The sequence below is a fragment of the Thamnophis elegans genome, chromosome 9 (assembly GCF_009769535.1).
Source record: "Thamnophis elegans isolate rThaEle1 chromosome 9, rThaEle1.pri, whole genome shotgun sequence".
Taxonomy (NCBI): Eukaryota; Metazoa; Chordata; class Lepidosauria; order Squamata; family Colubridae; genus Thamnophis; species Thamnophis elegans.
The window spans coordinates 49,633,219-49,647,833 of NC_045549.1; the positions used below are offsets into that span (position 1 = coordinate 49,633,219).

The 14,615-nt window shown below is 32.6% G+C and overlaps 1 protein-coding gene across 4 annotated transcripts in view; it reads right to left on the bottom strand.

Annotated features, from left to right (window-relative positions):
* Window positions 1–14,615, bottom strand: part of TENM3 (teneurin transmembrane protein 3) — a 360,542-nt gene that overhangs the window by 29,841 nt on the left and 316,086 nt on the right. For all 4 annotated transcript variants that reach the window (XM_032223762.1, XM_032223765.1, XM_032223764.1 and 1 more), the window contains exons 16-21: window positions 12,680–12,947; window positions 10,650–10,793; window positions 7,689–7,938; window positions 3,758–3,990; window positions 2,931–3,085; window positions 542–1,416 (exon numbers count right to left, since the gene is read on the bottom strand). In XM_032223762.1, the coding sequence (XP_032079653.1) occupies window positions 542–1,416; window positions 2,931–3,085; window positions 3,758–3,990; window positions 7,689–7,938; window positions 10,650–10,793; window positions 12,680–12,947 (1,925 nt within the window). The remainder of the gene's footprint in view (window positions 1–541; window positions 1,417–2,930; window positions 3,086–3,757; window positions 3,991–7,688; window positions 7,939–10,649; window positions 10,794–12,679; window positions 12,948–14,615) is intronic.

The window sequence follows — 14,615 nt, forward strand, 5'->3', positions numbered from 1 at the left end:
GCCCTCCTGAGCTCCATTTTCACTGGCAGAAGGTTGCAGGAGGCTGTTGCAGCCGAAAATGGAGCCCAGGAGCCTGTTTGCGCTGGCAAAGTGCTCGAGCTACCACGGGGGCCCCTGACACGTATGACGTGGAGTTGGCTATTCCCACTCTGCCATGCGCACCCCAACCCCATGAGGTCAAACAAAACCTTCATGCAGCCCTCAATGAAATTGAGTTTGGCAACCAGCACTACAGGAAACAACAAACCTTATTTTCATACTTTTTACTTCAGAGTAGTTTGGCACTACATGTCAAAATAACTTTATCATGTCAAAATAGCTGTTTTTCTATAGTACACGAATGGGATTGACTGATTTAGCTTGGTTATCAGCTTTGGTTACAGCATTACTCTGGATTTCTTATCAGGTAGATCATGTATTCTGTTTTGTGTGCAGCATTCCTCTTCTAATAGTTGCTTTATCAGTCTTATTAATATATATCAAATTTCAACTACACCAACTGTGCATGCTTCAAAATGGTACATATTAAGATTATACTTACTCAAAAAATGTCGTCCATCCAATTTCATCACTTCTAGTTGCTAGGAGTCCACTGTTGCCATGATATGTGAACAAGACTAGTTCCTGTCCTTGTGCTATCATATTTTTTAAGCAACCGTTGGTTCCTATGGTTAACCAGATGACTTGATTGTCCGGAGATACTACTCTTACTGGCATCCGATTGGGGTCACGCCTAATACGAAGGGTATTTCCATTGCTGTCAGTAACTGCAGTTATATCATTGTCATTACTGTAGCTAAAATTGTACAGATAGTCTCCTGTGACTAAATTCATTGTGTACTGATGAGTGCCATTGACATCAAAGATATAGAGCTCCTGATCAGTTGGAGAAGCAACTTCATAAAAGTTCATGGAATTCAGCAATGGTTTGTTCTTTGACACAGCTCTTATTCGAATATTTCCAAGGTCTGCAATATACAGTGTTCCGTCAGGTGATACAGCTAAGGAAGAAGGGGCACTGAGTTTGGCATCTTTAGCATAGCCATCACCATTTTGATAGCAGTCACAGTTAACATCATTTTTGCAGTCACATTCAGAAGGTATTCCAGCAACTAATGAGATTTCTCCATCAGTTGTTACTTGCCTTATTCTGTTTATCTTTTTTTCATCTGTTTCCGTAATGTAAAGCACCCCATTATAAGATAAAGCAATAGCCGTGGCTGATTCTAAGGTAGTTTGTACTGCATGTTTTCCAACTGTATATTCCACTCCAGGGACCTGGCAGTGCATTGGCCTTCCAGCAGCTATACGGACTTGCCGATTTTCTGTAATTTGAAGCACTACATTGTTATCCAGCACATATATGGAGTTATCCATTGGGTTGATAGCTAAATCTGTTGGCCACTCCAGACGTACCTTATCAAAAAAAGAACAATTTATTAACACATTACTTAACCTGGCTTTAGCCAAATAAATTTTCTGAATGAAATTTAAAATGGCTCTAGTTACTACTTCTGGAATACTTATCTGCTTTCTTTTAATTGCATGGGATTACAGAGAATGGTATTAGCCAACAATTTAAATAACTTAATTTAGGTGAAAACAATTAGACTAAAAATTAAAAACAATGAACAGTCTGGAAACAATGCAACTTGATTTTAGAGGATGGACTTATATGAATGAAAGAATTAAAAAAAAATTGTGGGAGTTTCATCACTGGAAGCTTCCAAGAAAGGACTGGACTGCCATTCGTCAGAAATAGTGTAGTGTCTCCTGCTTGGGTGGGGGGTTGGATGATCTACAAGATCCTTTCTGTTAATCTGTTAAAAGTTAATGGTAGATTTATTTAAATGGGGGTCTGTGTAACAAATGGGGCCGCCAGGTCTAACTCCCACACAATATTAAAAGCTTGTGTCCCTAGAAACCCAGCAATGCAAAGAAAAAAAAGGCAATATTTAAAATTATATCAATTTGTGAGCCTTTTATTAAAATATCAATCTAACAAAATCTCTTAGAAAGTTGCAAAATCTATGCCATCGCAATCATAGTTCTGATTAGGAGATACAGCATCTGAGTTATGCTCAGACAAGAATAGGTTTTGATAAACATGCTGATTTATGAAGTTTGATAGTCTTTCCTGATTTTTGTCATGTGTTAAATTACTTTTGGGTATACAGTTCTGATTTTCAGATTAGCTTTTGACCCACTGCAGCACAGCAAAGAAGCAGCAAGCAAGCAAGCAAATAAAGAAAGAAATATCTGCAGCACACTAGAATGAATAAATGTTTGTGCTAAATGTATCTGAGTCTTGTAGTTTTCTAATAGATCTGTTAATACATGTGCAATAATTGTTAGAATCTACCTTGAAGGGTTTTTTTTCTCAATTGTTTCTAAAATGATGTTATAAAGTGTATAAAATCTTTGTTTTTATATTGTTTCACTTTGATGATTTACATTTTGTAGAATTAAATAATAAATAACTTAACTGAACGTTATTCCCAGGGGCCCTAAATTCAATACAATGCTCTTGTATAAGGCAGTAAATTTTATTTTAAGGAATGATCAAAGTTGAAATAACTATCAATATCTTAACACAAAATGTATTGCTGAGTTTTTTAATTGTCTAGAATTCACGGACAGAAATAAATAAATAAATAAAAGCATAAGAAAATCCCATAACATAAAAATCTAAAAAAACCTCCTTCTTTCCTTGTCTTTTGTCAGGAGTTTTATTTACTGGAAAGACATGTGAATGAATAGATTAGACCTGGATGGATGGATGAACAATCTATTCATTTAAACCTGCACTTATTTTTTCATTAGTGGATTGACAAAGAAGATGCTGATGTTGTTATTGTGTGAACTATACAGGCTGTTTCAGGGAAAATGACTTATCTCAAAAAAAAACAAAACACCTTTGTTAAAAGTACCTGGCTGATATGCATGCTGGTGTCACATGTTAATGGTCGCGCGGAAGTCAGATCATTTGAACCAAGTAATGTTGATATTATTCCATTTTGGTCCACTTTCCTGATCATAGTCCCATCAACAAAATAGATTAATCCATTCTTATCTACTGCCACTCCTTCAGTAAAACAAACAAACAAGCATATACGATATGATTTTCTTTCAAATTATAAAAATCAACATTTTTCCTCTTCTATTTATACACTGTTTTTTTTATATCTTTTCATTAAACACCAAGAATGATTCTAAAGATTTAATAGAACTGGGTTCTAACCAGATGTATATCATGTATGAAAATAAAACATTGTTTGTTGTAGTTTGTTAAGCATTGTGTCTAATTATTGAACCCTTCATGGTTCCCTGGATACAAAGTCTTTAAAGCATGCACACACGACCATAGATGGACAAATGATGACATATGCATAATGATGCAATCATACAATTGGCATGATTTACATACTTGCAACACATTTATGATGCAAGTATGTAATTATAGTTTTTGCATGATTATGGCATCATATACATGCCATCCTTTAGGTATCATTCCAGGTTTCCAATGACATTCTTGATAGAAGGTAAAAATATTCATAATGCATGATAATGAAAGACAAATTATTAATGATAGGAAATAAAAAACCATTTTTGCAACTTTACTTTTGGAAGGTTCTTCCATTCAGAAAACTACATATAAGTACAAGATTGAATAAACAACTCAACAGTGTTAAATGTTATCATGAATGCTGACTAATAAAGTGTATTTTTCTCTTCATAAATTTTCAATTTTCTCCACCTTTCGGACTCATCAGAGTAGCTTCTACAGCCTTGCCACCATCGCCACATCGTGCTTCATCAAATGGAAGGCACTGTTCTCCAGTCCCTGCTACTACATCAGCATTTTTTGTCAGATCTTTTGCTCCTGTAAGTGATTTTGGACGATAAATCCGTCTTGTATTTGTATCAGAAACATACAATTCTCCTGTGACTGGATCAGTTGCAAGATAGTATCTGTGAGCGGGATTACTGCTGCAAAAAGGAAAACAAGTTTTTTTTAGTATGATTATAATCCCATGCCAATTTTTTTGTTTGTCTAATTCGACGGTTCTTGAACATTTAGTATAACTTCACATTCTAAAAAATAATAGAAGACTCCAAAAATCTTTGGTTTATATGGGATATATCCATTGATATTTTCTCTATTATACATTAGAGAAATTTTAAAATAATTGAGTTGGCAATTGAGAACAATTGGCCTAGTTGTATAGACAAATCAACTGTCATTTGCCTTAAAACTTGGATCAAATTTAATTATTTTGTGATTTTTTTACTTTTAATATTAGAATTGTGTATAATTCTAAGACATCTAAGACATCTCTAACATATTTAAAATGTTAGTTTCAAATAATCATATCTGGATTTCTTCACTTAGCTCACTCTTTGTTCTCAACATTTTTTTCATAAATCTAACCCATTTGATCTATATTACTGATAAATAATATATTGTATTTTCTTCTGATCAAAAAGTACTTTATCACTGAGCATAAATTCATATATTAGATATATTTGTGAGAAAATCTAGCTTTTTTCAAAATACCACAGCATTTTAAAAACCTCTAAATATGCTACCATATTTTCCTATGAAATAAAAGAATATACAGTTTTAGAGCTTTTCTTCAAAGCTCAATAAATTTTGGAGAAAAAGTTTTTTTCCTAATGAGTAAATAACTTTGTTGAATATATCTGTTGCTCAAAGATACAATCCAAAAGCTTAACTAGCTGCATCAATAACAATAGATCTAAGTTATGGCATAAAAAATGAATATATTGCTGATAATATTAGACTGCCTACTAATGCACAAAGCCCTAGTATCCATCAGATCAATTTCTAATTTATTTGCAAATGTGCTACTAACATGTATCCAATAGATTTGGTGATATCAGAGCATCTGTTCACAAAAAAATACTGCTTAGTATTTCATAAATATAAATATAACAGTGTTAGAATAACACATTGCATGTAATATTGTTGGCAAAGAGTGTCAGGGGTTAACATAAACAAGTTGTGACTAAATTATGGTTTGAAGTAGGAACAGGTTTTGAATAATTATTAATATGTCATTTTAATAGATACAGAAATTTGGATGGAAAATATAATCAGTTTAAGTTTTGGTAAAATGTGTTTAATGCAGCAGGGCAATTGAACAATAAAAGCCTAAATCGGAGGCATTCTATTTTTAAATTGTGAACAGGTTTTGGCAAAGTACTAAAGGTTCTGACAGCTTGTTCTGATTTTTATTTTAAGAAATAGTATGTCTGGATTTGATCAGAAACCTCTTAACTGGAAAATATATTTTTGAAAATTCTTCAAAATAATGATGGGTACAGAAAATAATATAATGGATCAAATGTATGCCTTTTCACGTAAAATTTCTCACTAATGTCCCTAGACCTTGTCTAAAGACAAATAAAATCTTTCATCTGATATAAAATTAAACTCTGGATAATAATTGTACACAGTTTGGTTGGAAAAAATTAAACTAACCAAATTTAAATCAAAAGAATATTTAACTTGCATAAAATAGTAGAATTTGACTTAGTATTATTATATTAGAAAAACACTGAAAAAGAAAGTGAATATGTGCTAACCCAAATACTGTTATTGTTAAGGTGACAGAGAACAACTCAAGGAATATATATATATGTATGTATGTATGTATGTATGTATGTATGTATGTATATGTATGTATATGTATGTATATGTATATATATGTATATACATACATATACATACATTCCATTCTCTGTCCTTCGGCTCGTTTATTTATCAGCACAAATACAACAAAATGTAACAAAAAGGCAACAGTAAAAATATTGGGTTTCTGCCTGGATGGTCTCTTGTGACGAGCCGAAGGATAGAGAATGGAAGTAGTGATCTTCCTCCCATATTTGGGCATACCGGGGGTTGTAAAAATCTAATAGATACCTTTCACCCTGGGTTGGCTGATAACGGATAAGAGTCTGTGGCCTAATGGCTAAGATGTCTGCCTAGTATGTAATATAGCCCAGGTTCAAATCCCAGTAAGGGTATGGCTAGCTGATGAGAGCTAAATAGCTTGAAATAGATCTATACTAGTCTCCCTTTATTTATCAGCACAAATACAACAACATATATATATATATATATATATATATATATATGTGTGTGTGTGTGTGTGTGTGTGTGTGTGTGTGTGTGTATGTACGTACATACATACATACATATGTATATGTACATATACATACATACATACACATATATACATACATACATATATGGAAGCTACCTTTTATAGCATTTTATGGTTGGAGAAATTGAAAACTCATAATATCATTAAAACACATCATAAAGAAAGTGGGATTCGAACTATTTTAATTCTAACTTTTTAAAATATTATGAACCGAAAAGTAGATTCTCTCTAATATCTTCTGCACTGGAGACAAATTCCTTGTGGGTCTAATCACGCTTGGCCAAATAAAGTATTCTGTTATGTTCTTCTTCCTGTTCCCAATTCCATTGCATTCCAATGTTAAGAGCTTTAGACACATTTGAGACGCCAGAGATTAAATTTTGTATATCAGATTTTCCATCACAGCGCTAAAACATTCTCTGATCTATTCTGTTGAAACCCAGACATATTTGTACACATGTATACAATGCTCAACTATGTTATCTGGATAACTGCAAGCCTTGATACCCAGCAGTCAAATGTGTGTGTAAATGGATTCCATATAAAAGGCAGCATGGAAGTCTCTGTCAATGATATTGAGGATGCCCAAAAGACAATGAGGTGGGTGATGGATGTAGCAGAATGAAGATAGCGAATCATTAAAATAAAACATAGCCAATACCTTAAAAACAGATCAGAAATATATAAAGATAATGAAGCACTGTTTTGTTTTAAACATTACATTTACCCAGTGTCAGACTTTAAAATGTAACATGTTAAACTGGGATGTGAAAATAATATGATTAATAATGAACAGTAGCAAGTTTTTACCTTATACTAGTAAGATTTATCTCAGAATAGTTTTACTATTATTTTATTCAAATAATGTTTTAGTAGTTTTTGTAGTACCTTATTTACTCATTTAAAGCCAATAATAGCCTCAACAAAATGTATGAACATGCTTAAAATGCTTACCTATGTCTAAAATCTTTATTTCTTGGTGGGTAGGCAAAAGAAGGAAGAGCAAAAAGAACAGTATTAGAAGGAAAAAGTTAAAAGAAGAAAAAAATTGGTAAAGGTTGCTAGTAAGAATTTAGCCTTAATTTTATGTATTAATTTATTAGTTAGATGTTAGATTGATATCCTGCCTTTTTTCTGGGGCCTCCAGGTGGCATAGAGAATGCTCCATCCTCCAATTTCCCCCCACAACAACCAACCTGTGAAATCATTTGGGCTGAAAGAGAAATACTGACTCAAAATCACCCAGTGAATTTTTATGGCTGAAAAAAGACTCAAACTTAGTATTCCTAGTAGTAGTCAAACACTGTAGTCATGATATATAATGGCTTCATTGACATGGCCACCTGAATGGTAATGATATATTAAATGGTTTTCAAGCTGTGTGAGTAAAATATTATTTTGATACAATTTGTATTTTTATATTTATGGATAAGGAGACACTACTGAATCATCACAACTGCATTCTAAAACTTAGGGGAAAATTAGGGGAAAATATACCTTAGTTCAAGTACACTTGTTACATTTCCAGATGGGAATATCCGTCGAACATAGTTGAAATCTCCTACATACAGGCTTCCATCAATTCCACAAGCTAGGGCAACTGGAGCCAAGAGTTTATTGCCATCTGCTTGACCATTGCAACTTGGGCAAGAAATGCTGCGCCGTCGGCCATTACCCATTATACTACTAACAACAGGTGGTTGCTGAGAGATAAACTGATTTTCCCCATTGCCTTTATACAGGATTCCTTTAAAAAAAAAACAGAAACATGATCCCCCTTGTCTTTGTAATAACTTTTAATAACAAGATACATTTTAAATAAAGTACACTTAAAATTTCATAGTGTGATTGCATTTCATGGATGTTAATATATTAATAGAATATCTGAGCACATACCAATGAAATTCAGAAATGGTTTGTTCATCAAGCATTGTGAGCACATACCAAGAAACAATGTTTTAGAATCTCATTGGCATTGTCCTTTCAATTCTAACTGTAACTCTATTTAACAATATATAGTTAGTTATCTTGTCCGCAACCATTCATATTTAAAGCTAGTTCAATAATAAGAAAAACAAGGATCTTCATTAGTCCACAATGAATTTCTCCTACATTATTTTCTATCTAGACTTGTAATGTTACATATAATGAGCCAAATATGTGGAAGCAGAACCATATGCAAACAGCTGCTGTACAGCTGGTTCTCAAGTCTGCCCAAGAACAAGAGCTATGTGCATGCAACCCCAGTTAGCAATACTCTTCTGTTTCTGGAGAGAATTCAAATCTATGTTTGTCTTCTTTTGTTCCAGAAAGCTGGTATGTTGACTGTGTCTCTGCATAAACTGCTTCTCAGTCTGCTATATGAAAGAGAACTGCAGAATTCATTTGCATGCAGATTTTCTCTTTTCGTTTCGGCTGAATGTTGGATTGGAGCAATGTTTTCACATTCTTTTTTTTCTTGGAATAAACTACAAACATATGTGCTGTTACGAATCAAAATCTTGTATTAGTACATTATTACTGTAGAGCAGTTTTCTGACAGCCTCAATTTCACATTGCAAAATGGTTTTATAATAATTTATTTTGGGTTGCAGAGTCTGGTTTTATAATGTATTTGCAGTTACGTTCTCATATGTCAAACACAACAAAAATTCTTTTGCAGGCCACCTGCCCTTTAAACCCAGTTCTGCTCAAAGGCATCAACAATCATTGGAAAAAGACAAAGTATCTTGCCAGCATCATTTTTTATGACCTTCACAGAAAATGTGGGGAAGGAAGATATGTACCTAATGTAGACTTTCACAATTAATGCTGTCAGTTGGACAGACTTCTTTCTTTATTATTATCAAGATTAATGAGTCAATCTAAGTCTGCAGCAAGAACAGTGAGCTGTTATTGTAACATTTGTTTCATTATAAATCTCAATCTAATTTAAATCATGCAATGTACATGTCACTTTGTACTGTATGGTAACACTGGTTTCACTGATTGTACAAAATTTAAAATTGAAATTCATGATAATTATTATACTTTGATTACCAGTAAAATATATTTATGAAGTTTCACAATCCAAGCTAATTTATTTTCATTAGATAAATATTCCATATACTATTAAATATCTATCTATCTATCTATCTATCTATCTATCTATCTATCTATCTATCTATCTATCTATCTATCTATCTATCTATCATCTATCTATCTATCATATTTCCCCTCCCTCCCTATCTACCAGAAGACTATATAGAAGATTGTATCATTACTCTATATGGAATTCAATTTGTCATAAGAACTTAGGAATTTAGTGCCCTACTGGAATCTGAAACCCTACTTCTATGATCACATCCTTTATGACAATCAGGAAACCTGCAATGTCACTTCAATACATAAGTTCTATAAATTTAATCATGCTTCCTAGAGGTTAGCACTATACCATCTGATTTACACATTTCCTAATTACTCTGAAAAATTGTTCCCTCACATCTGTCTTTTAATATAAACAAGGAAAAGATGAACATTGGACTATTGCAGTCATTCAAGATATCCATATAAAAACCTGCCACGGTATTTGCTCTAAGCCAATACATTTTTCCAGCTCATTCATCCTAGTCACTTCATTTTTTCAATTACACCTTCAAAAGTCATTATTTGCCAACTGCCTCCTAAGTACATCTCTAAGCACTGAAGTTGATTTACAAACAGAAAATAATAGAAAAATAATTAAATGAACATACATATACTTAAAAAACATTGCATGAGTAGGTTCTCGGTCACTGATTTCTTTAGCCTTACATGAATTACCACATTGACTGGGTGGCTTCTTTTTTTTATACTGTTTCATGGTTAACGGTGCATTACAATCTCTTGAGAAAGGGCGAACATTTTACTTATTTCCCTATGAAATCAGCATATTTCTATTTGATTATTTGCCACCAAACGGGTGTCTAGTTTTAGTGCTCCCACAGATATTTTCTTAAGGAGGAGATATTCCTTTACCAACCTCTTATGATTTATTTCACTTTCTCTCTCCCCCCCCCCCCCCCTCTCACATACAGTTTGTTTGTTTGTATACATTGCATAATATATGTTTGGAGAGACAGAATCAGATAAAAGAGTGAAAGTTTACTGCTACATTACATGGAAATTAATTGATTTGGAGAGGAAGAAAATACCAATACAGTATTTTCATATTATGTACTACAAAAAAGGGAATATTGTCATGGTGTTTATGTGAGTTAAAGTATGTTTGTAAATTTGAATTTTAAAATAAAGAAGAATTGTAATTTTTGAATTTATGCTTCTGTGTTTCAGAGTAATGAATTAATCACATTATTGGAAAAAAAATAACAGTATTCTCCAAGATAATGCCTATAAACTTTTGTTCAGACTTGGAATCTGGGGTTTTATGTTTTTCAATTAAGATGTACTGCATAACATTATAAGATTCATAATACTCACCATTTTGAACATCTAATACATGGTGTTTGTCCAGTGTCCATCCACCCATGTTGGAGGCATCCAGTTCATAACCTTGTAGAATGGCTGTCCGTTTTTCCCACAATGTTAGATCCAAACAAGATTCATATTCATAACCAACAGATACTGAAATAAATAATAAAATAATTATTTTACTATAAACTAATGCAATTCAATGGAAGGTAGTCATGATTAATTTATTTTCATTTTACAGTGTTATTAATATAGAGTGACTGTAAAAAGGCTTTTAACTATTTTATCTGATTAATTTTAATCTTTAAATCTTGACATTTAAAAAAATATCCATTAAAGCACTAACAATATAATATAGAAAAATATAAATTAAAAAAAAAAGCTGGCAATGTGGCACCCATAAATTCTGAAATTAAAGGTTTTGAAATTAAATTCAAAAAATTAAATGATTTCTTTTAAAATAAGATATGAAGGCTGGCATTTGAAAAGGGAACTGAGCTTTGATTCAGAATCCAATCAAGAAATAACAGTTAATCATTCATAGATACAAAGATCACAATTACTATTCTCATTAATCAAATTTAATAAAAACTATAACAAAAAGATTATATGAAAACAAATATATTTTGCATGGAAAAGGTATTACGGAATATAATATTTATCCATTTGCTAGATTTATATTCCACCTTTCCTCCATGAACTCAAGGTAGCATATCCTCTGCTATTTTCCCACCATTTTATGAGTTAAATTGTGCTGTGAACTTCTGGCCTAAATTCACCCAGTAAGTTTCCATGGCTGAAGTTGGATTTGAAGGCTCATGATTTAATTAGGGCATTGGTCAGAACCCTGACACTGCACATGATAAAACAGATCCTAAAAGTTCTGACCAAAGTAATTGTGCTTGAAACTATCAAACATTTAGTTGGTTTTCTTGTAATTCTATAACTGTCAGTCCTCTGAAAATTGTGTCAATATTAATTGGTACAGTGAATTATGTAGTTTTTAAAATTGTATCTGCCATCCACTGATTTGGTGTACCAACAGAGGTAACTATGATCATATAAATTTTATTTAGGTAATTGAGAATACATTCAATATGGATGCACATTTCTACTGTTTGTCATCTCCTGTGTCTTATTTCAGAAAGACCTCAACATAATTTTATACTAGAATAACTTTAAATAAAACTTTTTTCACATCCATTGTGAAATGGATGTTGTGAATATCCATTATATGTGTGCTATATTAATTAAAATGATGGATTAGGTCTAGAAGAAACCTGCTATGGATATTCATTGGACATTTTGGAGTTTCACAATTGTTCAGCCAACTTATCACACCATTATTATTATAAAAACACTGGAGAAGGCAATATTATATAGTCTACTGTCAGTTCCTGGAGGGAAGGAATGGTATAAATAGAATGAATAAATAAATAAATATGTAAATAACTTTATTTGCATATACAGACATCTTGGGTTTGCTTATTTTCAGGTCTGGACATTTAATTAGCAATTTTTTCGGTATTTTTCAGTATTTGAAGATTTAATTAATGTACCGAATAATTAAAATTAGAAGCTCTCGTATATACTGATGTTCCCTTGAAATAAGTTTATGGCTCCATGTGTTGTAAAGTATCAGATGCTGAATAGCAAATTTCAGGCAATTTTGAAAAACATCATGGCCACATAGGGCTTTTTCTGCAAAAACAAATGTATGTTTCTTCGTGTAAGTTAGCGTTACAAATGATCCACTCAATGCAGTTGTTTCTAACTATTACTTTCCCCAATGTAAAAATAATAGTTTATCACAATCAATACAATAGTTACAAAATTAATATGATTATTCCATTCATATTTCTGTATTTGTACATAAAAATTATATTTGATGTGTATATCAGACTGCAACAGTATTTAATTTACAGCATACTTTTGTTTTTTTCTATAGAATGTATCCACCAAGAATTATACTATTGAATATCATTTTTGCTACATAATATTAGCGTATTCAAAAGAACCTGATAACAAACAAAACCTACCAACAGCTTCAGATAAACCATAGACCTTTTGATTATATGCATCAGTTTTATCCCATATAAATGTATAAGCCAAATTTGGGGATGCAGGGAACCATTTTTGGAAAAGTCTTCCTACTACTGCCACCATGAGATGAACTTTCATTAAATTAAATGGTATCACAGACTGTGTCATTGTGATCTTAAGTACAGATTTATACCCCGCCGCTCGGGAGCTTAAGTATGACAATTTCAGATCAGTTCCTGGTATTGCAGTTTCTTCATGGAGCACCTAAAATATTAAAAAAAAATTGATGAATTAACCTGAGTTTGCTATTTGTTTAGTGCACATATTTGGATAATTACTATAGTTTTATAGCAATCATTTAAAAATAGTAAAATACTATTCAGCTTTATATGAAGTACTATCCAATTTTACTGGAATTTTGAAATGCAATTTAATAGTTTTTATCAAGATATACAAGTGCAGATACTTTTAGAAAAATATTCTCTATGGAACCATAGCAAATATAGTAGTATTGAAAATAACTCACATTATACAAATGTTAATGAAATTTGAGACTGCATTTAATTAGACTTAAAACTTTTTCTTTTAAACTAATCTGGACTGAAAGTTTACAGAAAATTTAACTTACCTGTTTGACATAGTATGTCTTCAATAATATTCTCAATTAATGATGATTAATCAACATGAAATTTAAACTAACATTTTTCTAGATTATATCATCAATATCACAACAACCTAAAACCCTTATACTACTATTGGAAGACATCTATGCCAGCAAAAAAATCCAATTATTTTTGCCAGAAAAGAACATAACCTTAATAGCATGATTTTATATAAATTGTCTTGTATCCATTGAAGTAAACCATTACTTCAGCAGCAGCTATCATTCTGAGCTATGGCTTTTGGTACATTTCCAGGAACCCCAGAAACCAAGCCCAACTCAATTATTGTTTTTCCTGCTTCTAATGCATGGTGTGTGTGTGTGTGCACACACGCTCACATGCTCATATGCATACACACTTTCAAGTCAGATTTGACTCCTGATGATTACTTGGACAAATTTACCCAATTTTCTTGGTTGGCCATTATCTTCTTCCTAGAGTAGATAGACAGTGATTCATCTAAAGCTGTCAAACTGGCACCATGCCTAAGAAATAACTAGAGTTCACAGTTTCATGGTTTTTAGCTTAATGCCTTTAACTGCTACACCAAAGTACCCTTTAGCTTTTCTTTTATCTACATCTAATAAATATGATTATATATATATATACACATACATACATACATACATACATACATACATACATACATACATACATACACATACACACACACACATACATACATACCATATTTATTAGATGTAGATTAAAGTAAAGCTAAAGGGCACTTTGGCGAAATGCCACTCACGCATCATCACAAAATCTCCAGAACTGTAAAGCCTACAAACTTCAAATTTCCCACGTATGTTCCTCTTGGCTTCTAGGTGCTCACTAAGAAAGGATTTTTAGAAATGACCATCACATCATTAGAATTTCTTATATTATTATTAATATGGTCTGATGCTAAGAAGTTAGATGTTCTACTCCCCCTCCCAACCTGAAACCTTGGATGTGGGCATGGCCAGCATGTGATTCATCGAGCCTGCTGGCTGGGAGTTTGGAGAGGAGCCTGAGAGAGAAAGGGATAAGATAGGGGAGGTTTCTGTGGGGCAAGCCTGATGGAGAAAAGGGGATACAATAGGGGAGGTTTCTGTGGGGCAAGCCCGAGGGAGAAGGGAATAGGATAGGGGAGGATTCTGTGCGGCAAGCTTGAAGGAGAGAAGGGCAGAGGAGACACTGATCGGAACTACTCATTAATTTTCAAGTTGTAAGTGTTGATTTATCAAGCCCAATCACATAGTTTTGTAGGGGAGCATGGGTATTCAGCTAG